The sequence below is a fragment of the Syzygium oleosum genome, unplaced genomic scaffold, assembly GCF_021117445.2.
Source record: "Syzygium oleosum isolate NSW1041296 unplaced genomic scaffold, Sole_v2.1 Sole_v2.12, whole genome shotgun sequence".
Taxonomy (NCBI): domain Eukaryota; kingdom Viridiplantae; phylum Streptophyta; class Magnoliopsida; order Myrtales; family Myrtaceae; genus Syzygium; species Syzygium oleosum.
The window spans coordinates 4,211,294-4,232,186 of record NW_026607496.1 but is presented as its reverse complement, the minus strand read 5'-3'; the positions used below and the strand labels follow the sequence as shown (position 1 = coordinate 4,232,186).

The following is a 20,893-nucleotide window of genomic DNA, read 5'->3' as shown; positions in this document are numbered from 1 at the left end:
TGTTTTTTCTGTCTTGGCTTTTCTTCATCAACAGTCGAGAGCCACCGAAGGCCAACACTGGTTCAGCCAAGTGAATTGATGAACTTGCATTCGCAAGTCAAGTCAACTTTGGATTGTCGCGCATGGGGACCAAAAAATTTATGATACCCTGTGATAAGATTTAGACCAAACACAGCTCCGTTGAAATTCTTGCACAAGGCAGTCCTGGTTCATCTGCCTTCTAATAAGAACACAAATCCTCCCTTATGTATTTGCTCACAAACTCTGCAATATAGTATCGAAGTTGCATTCAAATATAAGTAAATCATTTAATTTCTGTTCTTGAATCTACTTATTTAATGGACAAAATAGGACATCATAGATGCATTTTGGTGGTAAGGTCAAAAGTTGGGCCATCTATACTATTTACTTTTAATCGATCTCTACATCCTTAATGTGATGTATAAAGAGAAAACTGATTCACATAATAATTATAACCAACTATGATCTCAAAACCATAAACTTGTTTTTGTATAATGAATCTCCCCACTATTGTGTGAGTGACCCAAAAGTACCCAATTATCAACGTCCTGTATACACTAAAAACCCTAAACTTTGTCTAGTGTGACACTAATGCTTTATCAAACTCTTTTTTTTTTTTTTGTGTTAACAATACTCCAAACTCGCACCAGTCCAATTGTCAATGGCCTTATCCATATCCCTTGTCTAGTGTAAGGTCTGGCTTACACGGTGCTTTGTTAAACAGAGACTTTGCAAGAAAGTTACACCACTCATATGCAAGTTGGATGCTCCAATTTGAGGAGTTTTTAAATATATTTATGGATATTATAGAATTCCCTATTATAGTATGGATACACCTTGATTGTGACTCATTATAAAGTTGAAATATTGAGCTAAAATATAAGTCGTACTTTTTCCACTTCTAGTTTGGTTAAAACACTCCCTAATAAAGTGTTATGACCATTTCACCCATTGTAGGTCCCACGTTTCAGCATCTTAATTGTTCTCTTGGTATCTCTTTTTTGGTTTTCTTCTTTTGCGGGTCTCATTTTCCTTTGTCTTCGTCCTTTTCTTTTTCTCTCGGCAATTATCTTTCTCTCTCTTGCGGCTCCCACTTCCGCACTTTTTGTATAAAAATAATTGGAAATAAAAAAAAACACGGAAATGAAACTGCGTAAATATACTAGCAATTCATTTTTTTAGATAAGCAAAGTGGAATCCGCAAAAGAAGAAAACGTAAAAAAGACACTAAGAGAAAATGATGCTGAAAGGTGAGATCCGCAATAGGTAAAATGGTCAAACACTTTGTTTGGGAGTGTTTTAGCCAAATTAAGAGTGGAAAAAGCGCAGTCCTAAAATATATCCTTGAGTATTTTCTCTCTCCATTTCAAGAATATTTATAGGTTTCAATTTCTTGAACTCAGAACATCCGATTGTCTCTACTACACGAGTATTTCCTAGTCTGCTTGAAAAATAATGAGGATTTTGCTCTTCCTATGGCTGGTCTTAATACTCGCGCATACCAACCCTTTCAGCATAGGCACGGTTTTGGTCTCGGGCCAGTGTCTCAGCGATCAGAAATCGCTGCTGTTGGAATTCAAGAATAGCCTCGACTTCAATGCTTCTTTGTCCACGAAATTGATCAAATGGAATCAGAGCACTGATTCTTGGGATGGCGTGACCTGCGAAGGTGGCCAAGTCACGGGTCTTGATCTGAGCAAGGGGGGGATCACTAGTGGACTAAGCAATTCGTCGAGTCTTTTCAGACTCAATTATCTTCGGATGCTGAATTTGGCTTTCAACAACTTACAGTCTTTGGAGATTCCATCTGGGTTGGGTAATCTCACCAATTTGGTCCACCTGAATCTTTCAAATGCCGGGTTTGCGGGACAAGTTCCAATTGGAATGTCACATTTGACCAGGTTGGTTACTCTTGATGTATCCATGCTTTATTTTCCTGGGCTCACTTCACTGAAACTCGAGAATCCGAATCTAAAGATGCTTGTTGGGAATCTTAGCGAGCTGAGAGAGTTGTACCTTGACGGAGTGAACGTGTCTGCTACAGGCAATGAATTGTGCAGTGCCTTGTCTTCTTCGATGCCTAAGCTTCAAGTGCTGAGCATGACGAATTGTTATTTATCAGGTTCCATTGGGGCTTGCTCTTCCCTCCTGAATCTTCATTTTCTGTCAGTGATTAAACTGGGCTTCAATAATCTGTCTACTACCGTCCCAGAGTTCTTTGCCCACTTCCAGAATTTAACTACTCTGGATCTCAGTCATTGTGGCCTGCAGGGAGAATTTCCTCAAAAAATCTTCCAGGTACAAACACTTCAGACCCTTGACCTATCATTCAACCAACTTCTTCGGGGTTCTTTGCCAGAATTTCCGGAGAATGGTTCTCTTCAGAGGCTGGTTCTTAGTTTCACAAATATTTCCGAGAGGCTGCCAGATTCAATTGTTAATCTCAGAAATCTGTCAAGAATAGAATTGGTGAATTGCAGCTTTGATGGAAATATCCCAAGCTCTTTCGCGAATCTTTCTCAACTGGCTTATTTGGACTTCTCATTCAACAATTTTACTGATTCAATTCCATCACTCAGCAAGTCCAAGAATCTGACACAAATCACTTTGTCCCATAATAAGCTAACTGGTCAGATTAATTTAACCCAGTGGGAATCCCTCTTGAGTCTTCTTATTCTCGATCTGCGATTCAATTTACTTGAAGGAAATGTTCCTTCATCTCTCTTCACACTTCCATCAATTCAGAAGCTTCAACTTTCCAACAACCAATTTTCTAGTCAAGTGAAGGGATCTTTTAATGCTACATTGCACATGCTGAATACACTTGATTTGAGCAACAACAACATAGGAGGAGAACTGCCAATGTATATATGGAAACTCCAAGGGCTCAAGTACCTCTCACTTTCTTCCAATAATTTCAGTGGGTCGTTCCATATTAATTTGGTTCACCAGTTGAGAAACCTTTCTTATTTGGATCTTTCTTACAATCGTTTTTCCATCAACACCACAAATACTGCTTCCCAGGCGTCTTCATTCTCTGACCTTACCACTATGAAGTTGGCTTCTTGCCAGTTGAGGACTTTACCTGAGTTCCTGGCTGAGCAACACAGATTGGTATATCTAGACCTCTCTGACAATCAGATTCAGGGAAAGATACCAAAATGGATATGGGAGCTTCAGAATCTTCTGTATCTCAATCTTTCGGCTAATTTACTAGACGATATTGAAACACCATTACCTAGTCTCACATTTGCTCTGTCAGTTCTTGACCTTCATAAGAACAGGCTCCGTGGACAAACGTTACCACTGCCGCCGCTTGCCACATATATGGACTTCTCGAGCAACAACTTCACTTTAGACATTCCACCTACTATTGGCACGACCCTTTCTGTGGCAATATTCTTCTCCATGTCCAATAACAATATCCAGGGGACTATGCCAGAATCGATTTGCAAAGCTGAATATCTCGAGGTGCTTGACCTATCTCATAATAATTTGAGGCGAAATATTCCTGATTGCTTAGTGATGGAGTCTCTCAAGGTATTAAATCTGCGAAATAATGCCTTGGATGGTAGCATTTTCAATTTCCCCGAAACATGTGCTTTGAAGACTTTGGATCTCAGTAATAATGTATTACAAGGGAAGTTCCCAAAGTCATTGGCAAATTGCAGAGCTCTGGAGGTTTTAGACGTGGGAAACAACCAGATTGATGACGTGTTTCCAAGTCGATTGGAGAGCATTGCAAGTCTACGTGTCCTTGTGTTACGATCCAACAAGTTCCATGGAGGGGTTGGATGTCCGAAGTGTAAGGGCACTTGGAAGATGCTTCAAATTGCGGACATCTCTTCCAACAATTTCAGCGGCATTCTGCTTGCTCAATGCCTAACAACTTGGGAGGCTATGAAGGCTAATGTAGACATCAATCATATCCAGTATCCATTCCTTAGCTTGACTGGACTCTATTATCAGGACACGGTAAGCGTCACCATCAAAGGTCTGCAAGTGGAGATTGAGCTGGTGAAGATCTTGACTCTTTTCACTTCAATCGACTTCTCATGCAACAATTTCGAAGGTCCAATCCCTGATACTCTGGGGGATCTGAAAACGCTTTATTTCCTCAACTTATCAAACAATGCATTCTCAGGGCCAATTCCTCCATCCCTAGGAAACTTGCAACCGCTTGAGTCCTTGGACCTTTCACGGAACGACCTCAATGGGACGTTCCCCAAACAGCTTTTAGACCTTACTAATCTTTCCTTCCTGAACCTCTCATACAATAAGCTAGTGGGAAGCATCCCAGCAGTCAACCAATTTGCCACCTTTGAAGCAAGTTCTTTCGAAGGCAATGCCGGATTGTGTGGACCACCACTGGAAACAAGTTGCTTTCCGCTCGAGAAAACTTGCTCAATTGCCACGAACGGGAAGGAAGAAGAGGGTTGTGTTCCTACGGAAAGCTACACAAATGACGACGGCAACAATGATGATAGCGAGAAGATGTGGTTTTACATGGGCATACCGTATGGATTCGTGGTTGGCTTCTGGGTATTTTTTGGTCCGTTAGCGTTTATCAGATCATGGAGGTTTGCTTACTATCGATTCTGGGATAAAATGCTGTTAAGACACTCGCGTCGATGAAGATTTCTGCTGAGGTTCAGTTATTCAACTTGAAAAATAGTATTTTCCTTTGTTCTTCACTTCACAATTCTCCACCACCTTTAAAAAGACATTCCGTTTGTCGATCCGCGTCAACGGTATTTAAACTTCTGTTGCTTGTGCAGTTGGATCCTTCAATTTTTTTTTTTTTGGGATCAACTCCTTTAACTCTACCCAATTCTCAATCAAGTTTTTAAATAATTCTTAGTATGTTAGATGTGGTATGCTAAGATGGTATTTCTCTTGTTATAAAAAAAAAAGAGTAAAAGTCAATGATGTTAACATCAAAGGAAATTAATTATGTTCTACAAAAAAAAGGAAAGTAAAATGTAGAAGACGAGGGTGGAATCGCGAGAGACAACAAAAGGGGTGGAGGACTTGGTGGCGGCAGCCCCCACCAACGATGATTGGTGATGGTTGGAAAATAAGGAAAAGTGTCAAAAAAATCTTAAATTGTTTGCATTGGTGCCGATTGAGTCATAAACTTTTTTTTTTATGCCAATTGAGTTCTAAACCTTTTGTCTTTGTGCCAATTCAGTCCTTCCGGCTAATTTTGGTCAGATTTTTCTGATGTGAACATTGGCCGACCAATGACCGTCAAAAGAAACTAATTTTCTTCAATAAGAAAAAAGGAAAGTAAAATGTAAAAGACAAGTGTGGGAGAGCAAGAGAGACGCCAGAATGGTGGAGGACTTGGTGGCGGCAGCCACCACCACCGATGATTGGTGATGTTTGGAAAATGTGAAGAACTTTATCACAAGGTTGGCCCTTGAAGAAGCGATCGTGGTGAACTACAGCTAACCTTCCAGCAGTAATTGCTTGTCGTCTCGAGGACTGAATCGCACGAACATTTTAAAGGTAGGATAAGAGATGGATCTAACTAGACTGAGACCCACGAGGCTCAAGATGGAAACAATTAAGCGCTTTACCAGCATTTTCTCAAATGCCTCTTCCAAATCAGGTTTTAATTGCTTCTTGAATCAAGCTTCGACAAATTCCAACTAGGAGAGAGAAATTAATTTAAAAATGTCACATCAGCATTTTCTGTTAGATAAATTGACGGTGTTAATTTTAGGACTCGATTGCATAAATTTGATAAGTTTTAGGACTTGATTGCACTTTTTAAAAGTTTTATTGTCCTTTCGCGATAAGTTTTACAATTTCGAGTGCACTCATCCTTGAGGAGTAGTATACAACTGGGTTTGTAGATGGTGAAATTTTTAGTCCACTGGGCCCACTTGTATATGTGATAATCTACTATTGGGTTTTGAGAGTGGTAAAATTTTTATTTCATTGCTTGCTATTTCATTGGTAGCTTACAAGCACTTATGCGTCCATTTGTAAAATAAAAAACCAAGTGGTAATTTATTATTAGATTTTGTGAGTGGTAAAGTTGTTATTTCATTGATAACTTACAAATACTTATGCGCCTGCTTGTAAAATATAAAGTGGTAATCTACTATTTGGTTTGTTGATGGTAAAATTGTTATTTTGTTAACGATTTATAAATAGTTAATTAGATTAACAAATTACCTATCAGTATCATTGATATTTTAAATTTGCTACTGACGTCATGTATTTTAGGAGTGTCGGAACCAAACCGAAAAACCAAATCGAGATACAAACCGAACTGAACCGAAAATTTTGTACATTTCGGTTCGGTTTGGTTTTCGGTTCGAATTATCTAAATTAACCAACTTTTTTTTTTTCAATTCGGTTTATTTCGGTTCGGTTCTATTTCGGTTCGGATCGAACCGAATTGAAAATAAACCCTTCGTTGTCTTCAGTTTTTATCATAACTAAAAGGCTTTTAGGGCTCCTGCGTCTGCTTTGTCTCCTCTGATCGAGGGACGTAATTTGTGCCCCCACCACCCGCGATGACGGAACTGAAGCCGTCGCTCCAAGAATTGAAGTTGACGATCCTGGCCAGGGGCTGGTCTTTGCTTGTCCTTCCATCGAGAGCAGAGACCGTCGCTCGCTCGAGGAAGCTCAAGGTCTCTGCTTGCCCTTCCATCAAGAGCAGAGACCGTCGCGTGGATGGCAATCCTGGCCAAGGGCTGGTCTCCGTGCGACCTCACTCGCGGCCAACGCCAAGACGGCGAGCAGAACCCATCCCGCAACTCTCGTAACTCTCCCCATCCGCGCTCGACAACACCTAGTTCGACAAGACAAACAGAGAGCGCCGCTGAAAAAAGTCAACTTCCACGCCAAAAAAGGAGAGAGAGAGTACCGGTTGATGATGTGTGGCGCTGGTTAAGGTTCGTGGGTTGAAGTTTCAAATCAATTTCCGGACACCCTTCTACGTGTACGGTCTTCTTCCTTCGCTCTCATCCTCCATTGTGCTTGCTCTGTGCGATTGGGTGGGTTCTTGTCATTTCGTGCTCAAGCAGATTGGGCTAACAAAGTTGGTCTTGCAAAGTTGTTTTCTGTGTATGAGTTCTTTTCTGGGTAGAGCAGGTGATAGAGAAGATAATTTTGGTTTTGATGATGGGTTCCTTTCCATGTTCACTGACAAAGAATGATCTGAAATCGAAAATTGAACTGAACCAAATCGATCCAAATCGAATCAAATTGATTTTTTCGGTTCGGTTCATATTCGGTTCGAGTGAGATTCAGTTCGGTTCAATGGTGCACTCATAACGGATCGATTTGGTTCGATTTTTGAAGAAAACCGAATCATTTACACCCCTAATGTATTTACCGCGGACGGAATAAATTCCGTTTTTGTCGTAACCGGAACTTTAGAAATCAGCCCATCGGGGAGCCACCACAGAAACGACAACTTTGTGTTCTCCAGTCAAGTCAAGTTTGCAGCGAAGGTGGTGTTAATGAGAGTAAAAGGACACTGGCTGAAAGCAGCAGTAGCTGTGTCATGAAGGACCAAGGGCAGCCAAAGAACTCGTGCTTGATCCCCGTCCATCTCGCGCGCCAATTGCTCCGACGGTATCTGGCTACTCGTCCGAATTACACGATCAAGTAGCTCAAGTCGATATCCGAACGCGACATCCTTACCAAGATCATTCAAGAATTTGCATCGACAGTGAAGAACCACTGAAGGCCACCGTTGGCTCTAGGGGTGAGCGGTTCCAGGTTCCGGGTAGGTTCCGCCTGGAACCCGAAACCTACCCGTCGGAACGTGGAACCTGGAACCTACCCTGTCACAGGTTTCAGGGTCGGTTCCAGGTTCCAACAGGTTCTTTTTATTTTATTTTATTTTTAGTTAATCAAAACGAAAATGAACATTCATAAAAAAGAATACAAAAGACAAATTATAGAAAAGTCACATTTTTCCAATGGTTCGGTGATCAAACATACAATCAACAAAATCACGGATCTGTGACATGCACATTAGAGCATTTCCGGCACGCACTTCTCCACTGCAGTTAGCATAAGGCAAAGACATAAACCAAATGAGCTGAGTATCAGAAAAATCATCCCCAAGAAAATGCAACAGCCAAAAGTTTGATTGAAAATTAGAAAATTCAAGCGCTTGTTAAAGTTACCAATTGGAAAATAAGAGAAAGGTGACCAAGATAAAGACGATCTCGACTGCAAATTTTTCACACCCCCATAAATACAATCACCAAAACCGGGAAACTTTTTCACGTTGAGGGTGCTGCTGCCAAAGGGGAAACAGCAATAAGGATGATTGAAAGTACCATTATCAGGGAATGTGCCCGTGTGCCACACAGAAGCAGGTGTGTTTCATGAATCATTTAAATATTTGGCTGGCCTATGATGTAGACTCTTATGATTGTATACTAAGACCACAACAGTAATCATTTCTACGTAACAATAGAGAATACAAAAGCTTAGAATCTTCCAACCAACCTCATCCTGGCCTGCTCCATTGAAAGAAGCCCCATCACAGTACCGTATCCTTACTCTATTCCAATTGAAAAAATCTGCCAGCAAAGCATAATCGCTCGTATGACAGTTCCAATTTGAATAAACTATGGCAAAGAATCGTTTCGAGACAGATTGAATCGTTAATAGATTTTAAATACCAAGGATTTCTTCAGCTTTATTACTCAATATTCCTGTGAAAGCTACTTCCTTGTCCATAAACTTCGATGAACCACGACGAGTAGTTTTCCCAATAACAAACTCACAAGTGATACTTAAGTTTCCAAAGAACACAGAATCGACCAACCCAGGAACAACACAGAGCAAAACCAAGTCTCATATCTTCAACAAAAGACAGAAAAACCTCGCGAGCGATGTAGGTTCCGGCACATTCGGCCACTTCAAATCAAGCCACGCCACCCGGCCGCAAGAATCAGAAACCCTAAATTTTGAATCATCCAATGGCGGTGCTCCGTCTCTGCTACAGAAAACATCAAATTAAAGTTACTCGCCCGTGCCAAGAAGCACCCATTGCCACACACACACACACCACTCAGAAAGCTACTCACTTCAAAACCTTCTAATCAAAGTCCAGCACAAGAGATCGGAAAGCCCGGGAAAATTCCAAGCAAGAAACAGAGCAGAAAGCCCCCAACGAACGAAAGAACCCACCCAATCGCACAGAGCGAGCACAATGGAGGACGCGAGCGAGGGAGGAAGAGCGCACGCGCAAAAGGGTGTCCGCAGATTGATTCGAAACTCCGACCCGCGAAGCCGGCGGGGGATTTCAAGAGGGTCGGCGGTGCCCGACGGGAGCAATGGCGGAGCCGAATCTTGGGCACGCGCGCGCGCAGAGCTTCGGACACCCAGCTGGCCGATGGAGGCGGAAGTGGAAGCAGGAGCGACCAAGCGAGGAGCAAGCAAGAAGCGAAAGCGGGAGCGAGGCGGAAGTGGAAGCAGGAGGGACAAGATGGAGGGACAAGGTGAATTAGGGTTTCTAAATACCAAATGTGTAGTTTATGTTTTAATTTTTAGGGATCCGGTTCCTGATCCCGGTTCTTGGTTCTAGTTCCGGTTCCCGGTTTCGATCCGGTTCCGGTTCCAGGTTCTGATTCCGGTTCCTATAGGAACCAGGAACCGGAACCGGAACAGCCGGGTCCTAAAAATGGGGAACCGAGAACCGGACCCTCTTTCCATGGAACCTGGAACCGAACCGGACCCACCGGGTCCGGTTCTCCGGTTCCCGGTTCTACCCTGGAACCGCGCTCACCCCTAGTTGGCTCAACCTCGTGTGATTTGATGGATTTGCATTCCCAAGTCAAGTCATCGCTCTTGGGGACCATAAAATTTATTAGGCGACGTGATATGAACGAGACCAAACACCGCTTCATTGAAGTCACGTACAAGGAAGTTCATGTTCATATGCCTACCAATAAAAACACAACTCTTTGGATGTGTTCCCTCACAAACTCTATTGAAGTTGCATTCAAACGTAAGCAAATTAATTTATTTCTTTTCTTGAATTTACTTATTTAATGAGAAAAAAAGATATGATAGATCCATTTCTCGGAATTTAAAGAGGAAATTATTTTCCTGAATTTAAGTTTTAGGCTCTGTTTCTTTTGCGAAAAATATTTTTCTCATTTTTCGGCATTTGGATCGCTTAGGAAAATATTTTCTTACTAATAAATTCAAGAAAATGATATCTTCTTTAAAAAATTAATAATCATTTTCCAAAATATAACTAGATATTGGTGCTTGTACAAAAAACTCTGCGCCTGAGCATGGGAACCCCAACGCTCGTTCTCAGGCCCTTGGTAGCAAGGTCAGGTCCTTGATGCTTGAGCTTGCGTCCATTGAGACCGAGCCTGGGATTCCAACGCCCAGGCTCGGATCCATCTAGGTCGCGTCCGAGACCCTGGCTATCGCGCTTGGGTCCATCAAGGCTAGGCTCAAGACGCCAGGCCAGTAATATCAAGGCTGATTCTAGGTCATCGATGCTCGTGCCTTGGTCCATCAAGGCCAAAATATGTTAAAAAATTTCGAATTTTAAAATATTTTCATGTTATATATATTTTTTCTTTCTTTTTTTTTCCTTCTTCCTCCGCCGGTCGTCAGACCTCAGCAATGGCCAACTACTGGCCACAGTGACCATAGGCGTGGGTCGGCCTTGAGCGAGGCTCAACCTTGCCGGATATGGCGAGGTTGAGCTCGCCCGAGGTTGGTGAGGTTGGCCCTTGCCTGTGGCCTATCACCGAGGCCCGGCAACCGAGGGAGGAAAAAGGAAAAAGAAAAAGAAAAGAAAGAAAAGAAAAAATTAAATTAAAAAATTCAAATTCTTTTAGAAAAATTACAAAAATTGTCCATGTCAGCGCGGCCGTGCCACGTAGTCAGCAATTTTTGATCAAATGAGATTTTCCTTACCAAACGACGAAAAATATTTTCCAAGTTGATTTTCATGTCTCGGCCAAAAACTGAAAAATATTGTCATTTTCCTAGAAAATGACTTCCTAAAAAATATTTTACAAAAATGTCCTATTTTTCGCGAAACAAACGGAGCCCTAGCTCCTAACTTATGTTGCTTGTGCGATTGGATTCTTCAAAAACAAATTTTTTTGGGTATCAGTTTCTGTAACTCTATCTTATTCTCAATAAAGTCCTCCTTAAATAATTCTTAATATGTTGATGTGATATGCTAAGATAATACTTTTTTTGTTATTTATAAAGGTGAAAGTCAATAGTGTTCACTTTTGCCAATTGTGTACTAAACATTTCAATTTTATCAATTGAGTCCTAAACCTTTTCACTTTTTGCCAATTAAGTTCATCCGGCCAATTTTGACCATAAATTACTAACGTGGATGCCGGTCATGCCATGTAGAATGACCGGCTCTGACTTAGATAATTTTTAATAATATTTTAATATTTTTTGAATTTATTTATTATTAGTATTTTCTTTTTTTTCTTTTTCTTTTCTTTCTTTTTTTTTCTTCCTTCTTCCTCCTCTAACCAGTCGACGGGGCGTTGGCAATGGTTGACAACCGATCAAACGAGCCCGGCCAGACGAGCCTCGACCTCGCCAGGGGCGGGTGAGGCTTGCCCTCGTGAGTGGCTAGCGAGCGAGCTTTGCCAGAGGCCGACAATTGGCTAGAAGAGGAAGAATGTAGGAAAAAAAATTGAAAAAAACATTAAAATATTATTAAACAATATTCATGTCAGTGACGATCGCATCATTTAGGATGCCCAACTTCCACGTTAGCGATTTAGGACTAAAATTGGCCGGATAGACTCAATTGGAAAAATGTGAAAATGTTTAGAACTTAATTAGCAAAATTGAAAGGTTTAGGACTAAATTGGCAAAAGTGCAATAGGTTTAGGATTTTTTGGATAATTTTTTCATGGACATTCATTCAATTGAGGGCAATCTAGCACATAGTCGTGACTTTGTGCAAAAATGACACTACTTGGTGGGGACAACAAAAGAAAACTATGACATGGTAAATTACTTCAGATCTACCACCACGGAAGTCAGCCTAGCAGTTACATTCCCTTTATACACCCCAATACAAGTACAACATAAGTGATCGAAAGGTAATTTATTTTAATAGAGATCGGGTGATATTTTCAGCTACCTTTAATACATCCACTGAACTCATCTTTGATCCAATAAAAAAATAGGTCCATTCACATGAAAACCGAATCTATTTCCCATTCAATCTTGGCTCTAGTGGCTGCGACGGTTGTGGACCAAGCATAACTCACGCTTGTTGATGCGCAAATCTCAATTGTTCAAACACCAAACTTTGGATTTGGGCACCATTTAACCATCTCTCTTTCCATCATTGACCAGCTAAGCTTTCAATTCCCAAAGCTGGTCCTATCCCATCGCATTGAAGTTTGATTATATTCCCCACACAAGAGTCCCACAAAGAAAGTAGCATCATCAGTCCCACGATAACGTAGACATCGGACAAAATTGTCCCCACCAGGTGTTTACTTTGACTACTCTCTGATCCAATATGAACCATCCCCTGTTTATCTCCTCCTACCCGCAATTCTCTGTTCTTGAATTGCCCATTTCGCACGAAATTTTTCCAGATCCCTCGCTCACGGATAATCATGTTTATGGGCTTTGTTCTAAGTATATTTATTGATATTTGAGGAATTATCAAAAAATATTATTGGAGATATTATTAGATTTTAGGGTTATTATTTGACATTTCGTTAGTTCCTAATACAACTAGTTTCCTTGCTAGATTAAGATAACTAATTGTCTTGTTAGATTAGAGCACTTTCTTCCATGCACATATTGCTCGAGCATGAATCGCCCTTAATTGAAGCTTACCAGAGAAATCAACAAAGAACGAGAACAAAAGGTTTACATGGTTCAATTGAATGCCGGTACAGACGTTACGTGTTTGACGCGCACAGAAAAAATTCCGTTTTTGTCGTAGATAGAATTTTAGAAATCAGCCCATCGGAAAGCACCACTGAAACGACAATTTTGCATTCTCTAGTCAAGGTGAACAAACGCGTTAACGAGGAAAAAGACAGATAGTGCAAGCAGCAGTTGCTGTAAGGAAGGACCAAGAGCTACCAAAGTCCTTGCACTTGATCCCTGTCAACCTCACGCGCCATTTTTCTGGTGGTATCTTGCCACTCGCCCGAATTACTCGGTCAAGTAACTCGAGCCAATATCAAACATGACATCCTTAGCAAGATCATTCAAGAATTTGCATCCACAGTCGTAGAACCACTGAAACCCACCACAAGTCAAGTCAACTTAAGGTAGTCGCGCAGAGGGACCAAAACACACAACTCCTGTTCAAGGAAGCTCATGTTCGTCTGCCTTCAAATAAGAACACAACTCCTCCTTCTATGTGTTCACTCACAAATTCTGTAATGAAGTTGCATTCGAACGTCAATAAATCATTTTATTTCTTTTCTTGAATCTACTTATTTAATATTAAAAAAAAGGATATGATAGATGCATTTTGATGTTATCGCGAAAAGCTAGGTATCTATTTACGTTTAACAAATTTTTACATCGTTAATGTATGCGCAAAGAAAAAATTGATTCGTCATATGTCATTTATTTTATGATGTAAAATAAGATGAGCAAACAGCATTTTCAAAAGAGATGTCAAGTTCTAATCTTCACATTTTAGGCGGACTTGTTTATTTTTTCGTTTTTTCTTAGAAAATAAAGATATGGGTTTTTTTTTCAATATAAATAAAGGATGTAATTTTGTTGCAAAGGAATGCGGGATTTTTGCTAGTAATTTCGAAAGTGAGATGAGTCCAAATTTAGTGACCAATCACATCCCGAAAATCGACACCAGCTGGCACTGACTTCGGACGACGACTCCATAATAAGGCTGCGCATGACAACTTGCCAAACAGTGTTTGATTCTGTTCTTTTGTTCCCAGAATCAGTTTGGAAACAGAAATGCGTTTGTTTAATTTTTTGATTCTGGGCACAATTTTGTCAAAAATTGTTCCCAGAATCAGCTTTGGAGCAGAATCAAGAATAAAAAAAAAGTAGCTTCTTGATTCTGGGAACAATTTTGAGAATCAATTTTTTTTCTTCTTCCTTTTCTTGGTTTTTAATTTAGCTTCTAATGTCCGGCCCGAGGACCGCCCTCGCCGGATCTGACGAGAATAAAATATTTTAATACAAAATATTATTAATAAAAAATATTTTACCGGCCATGGCCAGCGACCAGGCCATGGCCATAAAAAAGAAAAAATATATATTTTTAATAAAAATATTTTAATAAAAAATTATTTATAAAAAAATTATTTTTAGGCCATGGCCAGCGACCAGACCATGGCAAAAAAAAAATAAAAATGTATATTTTTAATAAAAAAAATTATTAATAAAAAAAATATTTTACAGGCCATGGCCGGCGATCAGGCCATGGCCAAAAAAATAAAAAAATATATTTTTAATAAAAATATTTTAATAAAAAATATATTTTTCCATCCATGGCCGGCGAACACGCCATGGCAAAAAAAAATAAAAATATATATTTTTAATAAAAATATTTTAATAAAAAATATTATTAATAAAAAAAATATTTTACCGGCCATGGCCGGCGACCAGGCCATGGCCCAAAAAAATAAAAATGTATATTTTTAATAAAAAAAATATTTTACCGACCACCTGGCCATGGCCCAAAAAAATAAAAATGTATATTTTTAATAAAAATATTTTAATAAAAAATATTATTAATAAAAAAATATTTTAATAAAAAATATTATTAATAAAAAAATATTTTACCGGCCATGGCCAAAAAAAATAAAAATATATATTTTTAATAAAAAATATTATTAATAAAAAAATATTTTACTGGTCATGGCTGACGACCAGGCTATGGCAAAAAAAAAGAAAAAATAATTTTAATAAAAATATTATTAATAAAAAAATATTTTACCGGTCATGGCCGGCGAGCAGGCTATGGCCAAGGAGGAAAAGAAAAAAAGAAAAGAAAAAAAAGAAAGAAATATTAAAATATTTAAAAATATTATTAATAAAAAGAAATTTTGTGGCGTTACCAAACGCATTTCTGTTCTTTTTCTATTCCAGGGATAGAATTTTGGCCATTAACAAACACCTTAAAATGCTCAGAATCAATTCCGGGCACAGAATCAAAAAGAATTATTTCTGAGCAAAATCTGTTTCCGGGCACAGAATCGTTGTCATGCGCAGCCTAAGTGTCGACTTTGTTTCGTTCCAGTCCCTCTTCCCCTTGCCATCTTCCAGCGCTCTTCTTCAACCTCTTCCGATGAACACTTCCATCGTCTCATGGCTTGTTCTTGCTATATCCACCATCTCCATCTTCTCCGACGTTGCTGGGGCTTCAGCTCCAGCCCGGTGTCCTGGCATCGACCAAAGATCGCTCTTGCTCGAGCTGAGAGACAGCCTCGTCTTCAACGCCTCCGAGTCCTCCAAGCTAGTACGGTGGGACCGAAGCGCTGATTCATGGAGCGGCGTGACGTGTAAGGACGGGCTCGTCGTGGGACTCAATTTGAGCAGTGAGTCGATCTCTGGTGGAATCAACGGTTCGTCGAGCCTCTTCGGGCTCGAGTTCCTTCAAAGCCCGAACTTGGCGTTCAACGATTTCAACGCTCGCAGATTCCGTCCGGCCTCGCGAATCTCGGCCGCTTGGTACATCTCAACTTGTCCAATGCCAGATTTGACGGGCAGATTCCGGCGGAGCTATCGCGCCTGACAAAGCTACGTACTCTTGATCTCTCTGTTCTTTATTGCTCTGGATTGGATTTGCTGTTCCTTGAGAAGCCCTCTTTGAGGTCGCTGATTGGGGATTTGGGGGAGCTGAGAGAGCTGTACCTTGATGGGGTCAATGTGTCTACCGAGGGAAGTGGGTGGTGCGACGATTTGTCTTCTTCAGTGCCAAAACTTGAGGTGTTGAGCATGTCGGGTTGTTCTCTGTCTGGTCCTATTGACGCTTCTCTTACGAGTCTTGCTAATCTGTCAGTCATTCAACTCGATAGCAACAACTTGTCCGCCACAGTTCCTAGTTTCTTAGCGAATTTCTCTAGCTTGAAAACACTGAGCCTACGTGATTGTGGCCTGCAGGGGGAATTTCCTCCTGAAATCTTCCAGGTACGAACACTTCAGAACCTTGATGTATCACTAAACGAACTTCTTCGGGGTTCTTTGCCAATATTTCCGGAGAATAGTTCTCTTCAGACAATGGTTCTGAGTGACACGAATATTTCCGGGAGGCTCCCAGATTCAATTGGTAATCTCCGAAATCTGTCCAGAATAGAATTGGTGGGTTGCAGCTTTGATGGAAATATCCCAAGCTCTCTCACCAATCTCTTGCGACTGTCTTATTTGGTCTTGTCATTCAACAATTTCACGGGTTCTATTCCATCACTCAGCAAGGCCAAGAAACTGACACTTATCATTTTGTCCGACAACAGTCTAACTGGTCCGATTGATTCAACAGAATGGGAATCCCTCTCGAGTCTTCTTAGTCTCGACCTGACATTCAATTTACTTGAAGGAAATATTCCTTCATCTCTGTTTACACATCCATCGATTCAGGAGCTTCGACTTTCCGACAACCGATTTTCTAGTCAATTGAAGGGATTTTTTAATGCTCCATCGCACATGCTGAAATCACTTGATTTGAGCGACAACAATATAGGAGGAGAACTACCGGCGTCTATATGGGAACTCCGAGGGCTCGAGTACCTCTTTCTTTCTTCCAATAATTTTAGTGGCTCATTCCACATTAATTTGGTTCAGCAGATAAGAAATCTTTCTTATCTGGATCTTTCCTACAATCGTTTTTCCATTGATGCCACAAATACTGCTTCCCAGGCCTCTTCATTCCCTGACCTTCAAGACTTAAATTTGGCTTCCTGCCAGTTGACGACATTGCCTCAGTTTTTGGCTAACCAGTCCAAATTGTTCTTCCTCGACCTCTCCCACAATTATATAAAAGGGAATATACCGAGATGGATATGGACATTAGAAAATCTTATGCTTCTCAATATTTCCTCTAATTTCTTTGAAGATTTGGAAACACCTCTGGGCAATCTTACATTGAGTCTGACTTTCGTTGACCTCCATTCAAACATGCTCCGAGGAAATATGCTACCCCTGCCGTCATCCGCTTACTTCTTGGATTTCTCAAGTAACAACATAACTTATGTTATTCTGGATAACATTGATGACTACCTATCAAACACAATCTTCTTCTCCCTTTCGAAGAATAATTTCCATGGGCCCATCCCGAAGTCAATTTGCAAAGCTGGTATTCTTGAAGTGCTTGACTTATCGCATAACCATCTGAACGGAACTATTCCTGATTGTTTAATGATGGCGTCCCTCACGGTATTGAATTTGAGAAATAACCAGTTGAGTGGCGATATTCCGCAAAACATCTCAGCAACATGCAGTCTGAAGACATTGGATATTAGTGAGAATTTCCTGCAAGGCCAAATTACGTTGTCGATGGCAAATTGCGCGACGTTGGAGATTGTGAACATTGGGGACAATCAAATAGATGGGACATTTCCATGTCATTTCAATGCTATGTCAAGTCTTCGTGTCCTTGTTTTACGATCCAATAAATTGCACGGGGAAATTGGATGTACGCATAGTCCCTGCACCTGGCAGATGCTTCAAATCATTGACCTATCTTTCAACAATTTCAGCGGCACGCTGCCTGTGAGTCTCCTCGCATCTTGGGAGGCTATGAAGGCCAACGTAGACTTCAATCACCTGCAATATGAGATACACGTAAGGGGTGGGATCTATTATGAAGATACAATGAGTGTAACCTTCAAAGGTCTGAAGCTAGAACTGGTCAAGATTCTGACTATTTTCACATCGATCGACTTCTCAGGCAATAGATTGGAGGGTCCAATACCAGACATGCTTGGAGATCTCAAAGCACTTTATTTCCTCAACCTATCACATAATGCCATCTCAGGTTCAATTCCTCCTGTTTTAGGGAATCTGGATCAGCTGGAGTCGCTGGACCTGTCATGGAACTACCTCAATGGAAACATACCGGCTCAACTTGAGAATCTTGATTTCCTTTCGTTCTTGAACCTCTCAAACAATCAACTTGTGGGAAGCATCCCGACAAGGGGACAGTTTCTCACGTTTTCCAAAAGTTCCTTCGAAGGAAACCTTGGATTGTGCGGGCTTCAGCTCAACAAAAGTTGCTCAACTACAACGAATGGGACAGAAGAAGTGGGTAGTGTTTCAACTCAATGCAACACAGATGATGACGGCAACAATGATGATATCAAGAGGAAGTGGTTTTACATGGGCATACCGTTTGGATTCGTGGTTGGCTTCTGGGTATTTTGTGGTCCCATAGTGTTTATAAGATCATGGAGGTTTGCTTATTATCGATTATGGGATAAAGTGTTGTTCGGACACTCACGTTCATGAAGATTTCCACTGAGATTCAGTTACTAAACTTGAAAAAGAGTATTTTCGTTCTCTCTTATCTTCATAATTCTTCATCATCATCTAAAAGATGGTTCTATTTACTGATCAATAGAACTCTTGCTTACCCATTGGGAAAAAATGTAGGTCTGTGTCTCGCGTAGAAATGACCATTCAAAAGTAGGTACGTGGCCTAGACCTTCAATTGGATCCTTCAAATTTGCTTGTGCAAAATTGGATTCTTCATTTCGTTTCTTTTTTTGAATCAACTCCTCTAACTCTACCCTATTCTCAATCAAGTCCTTAAAATAACTCTTAGTATGTTAGACGTGGTATGCTATGTTCACATTTATTTATTATCAAAAAAGGTTAAAGTCGATAATGTTAAAATCAAAAGCAACTGATTTATTCTATAGAAAAAGCAAAGTAAAATGTAGAACACAAGGGGGAGAGAGCGAGAGAGACGCGAGCAGGGGTGGACTTGGTGGCAGCAATCACTACCAGCGATGATTGGTAATGGTTGAAAAATGTGAAGAACTTATCACAAGTGGATCGAGCTCCCAATTCTTATTGGAGTCCACTCACCAACATCTATTTTATTATTTCATACGGTTTTGATAGCTTATTTATATTTATTTCTCACCAATGGGTTAAATTTACCAATTTTTTTACACCAACTTATCAATTCTTTTTTAAATTACCGACTATTCCAACAATTACCATCATTTAGTGAAGGAACTTAAGTGACAAACTATCATATGTAATGTTGCAACCCTCCTGAGGTTGACATAGCTGAGGGATGTTTACCGGTTGCTAAGCGAGCGCTAATGGCTCCTCTTCCAAGGTGGCGCTTACGCCTAGCATGGACACTCCCAAGTCCTACCAGTTGCGACTTGGTTTTCCAATTCAATCACTTAGTTTAATTTGCTTTGGAGCTGGCACTGATCAATTATGGGCCAGTTAGAAGCCCGAGTAAGACGTAGGAGCTCGCTTTACTCTTGTAAACCGGAGATTTGTAAGTTTGGAGACTTGATTATACCAGATAAATCTAACATTTGTTGCCAATACCTTCTCTCTTTTGTGAAATTTTTTTGCTGGCAATCTTCTCAATTTTATTTTCCCAGTATCCTCTAATCATGTAACAAAAAAAAAGGTGATCATGAATTGGGGTTCAAGCAATATATATTAAATCAAGTGATAATAAAGATAAACCAAATAAAGTACTAGGAAAATAAAGAACCCGAGCAGTATAGGGCAAACTTAACAAAGCCTCGTTATTAAGCCCGAGGACAGGACTGTCGTGAGCTATAAACCAAAAGTAAAAGTGCACTAGATTAAAATAAACATGAGATGCCCAGTCTAAGTGCCGAACATGCCTGAGCCATCATGCGTGAATCAAATATCGCGAACTATCTAACACTGGGATGCAGAAGTTGCCGACATGTGATTAAGATGCAATTAATCTCTCTCTTTTTTTGTCGTTTCGTTTATCTAACTTTATAAACACTATTTAAAACCCTAAAATTTCCCTACATATCGAGAATAGCGCTATATGGTCAAAATCGCCCTATTAATTTAGACGAACATGAATTAATCAAAACTCACGTAATCTAAGATGCAAAGTCGCCTAGCATGCCAAGACCAAAGGAAAAAAGGTCACCTAGCATGCTTCTAAGATGTCCTTATTTTTTAATCTTTCCAGTTGCAACTACCTAGGTGATCATGAATAGCCTATATGCCACATGACAATCAAAGATGCAATTTTTATGATTTTTCTCACTAATGTACATGAACTAGCAAGCTGTATCCTATATGCATGAATTTGACCCATAATACTTCAATCCGCTCACTTTGACCCATAAAACTTCAGTCCTTGATTTCCAATCGGAGCTCATTTTGGATTTCGCTCAGGAAATTTTTTTTCTAGAGACTTCTATCTCGTTTCTGGCTCATTGCCGCGCCCAAGGCGATGTAGCCATCGCCGGACTGCCACCTCCGAGAAGGTCCTGTTCTACTCTGTTTCGCGGCCGTGAAGATTGAAGTGGCCAAACCTCGCTTGAAGCTCTTCCACCGGTCTTCCTTTCAGCTGATGACGATCATGAGACAGCCCCCAATAGTTGATTGGACTGCCTACTGCGACTTAGCTTGGTTTCATTTACAAGGTAATCTCGTGCTATGGTTCTGGCAGCGGTGAAGTGAATGTAAAGCTCCTTTTGCTTCGGTTAGGATCGGTCATATTAGAGTCGTGTATTTGATTATCAACTTCACATGTTAATTTCGTTCGCGTATGGTCACAAACACGAGTTTGAAATCGCAAAAAACCTGCTCCTTAATCGATCGACTGCAACCTGTTTGACAAAATGTCTATGAGGTTTCAATGCGAATTAGTTTCTGTCATTTTCTGAATCCGAAAGTACGTTGACATTGATTAAGT

General features: G+C 40.4%; 2 protein-coding genes across 2 annotated transcripts; both read left to right on the top strand.

Annotated features, from left to right (window-relative positions):
- The first annotated feature begins 1,467 nt into the window (after positions 1-1,467).
- On the top strand, positions 1,468-4,833 carry LOC115663954 (receptor-like protein 7). Its single transcript, XM_030585914.2, has one exon. It carries the CDS (start codon positions 1,477-1,479, stop codon positions 4,654-4,656), a length of 3,180 nt encoding a protein of 1,059 aa, XP_030441774.2. The 5' UTR covers positions 1,468-1,476; the 3' UTR covers positions 4,657-4,833.
- Positions 4,834-9,338: 4,505 nt separating this feature from the next.
- On the top strand, positions 9,339-18,462 carry LOC115665145 (receptor-like protein 7). Its single transcript, XM_056316697.1, has 3 exons — positions 9,339-9,503; positions 15,260-15,609; positions 15,717-18,462. The coding sequence occupies exons 1-3, from the start codon at positions 9,339-9,341 to the stop codon at positions 18,460-18,462; spliced, it is 3,261 nt and encodes a 1,086-aa protein (XP_056172672.1).
- The last annotated feature ends 2,431 nt before the right edge of the window (positions 18,463-20,893 follow it).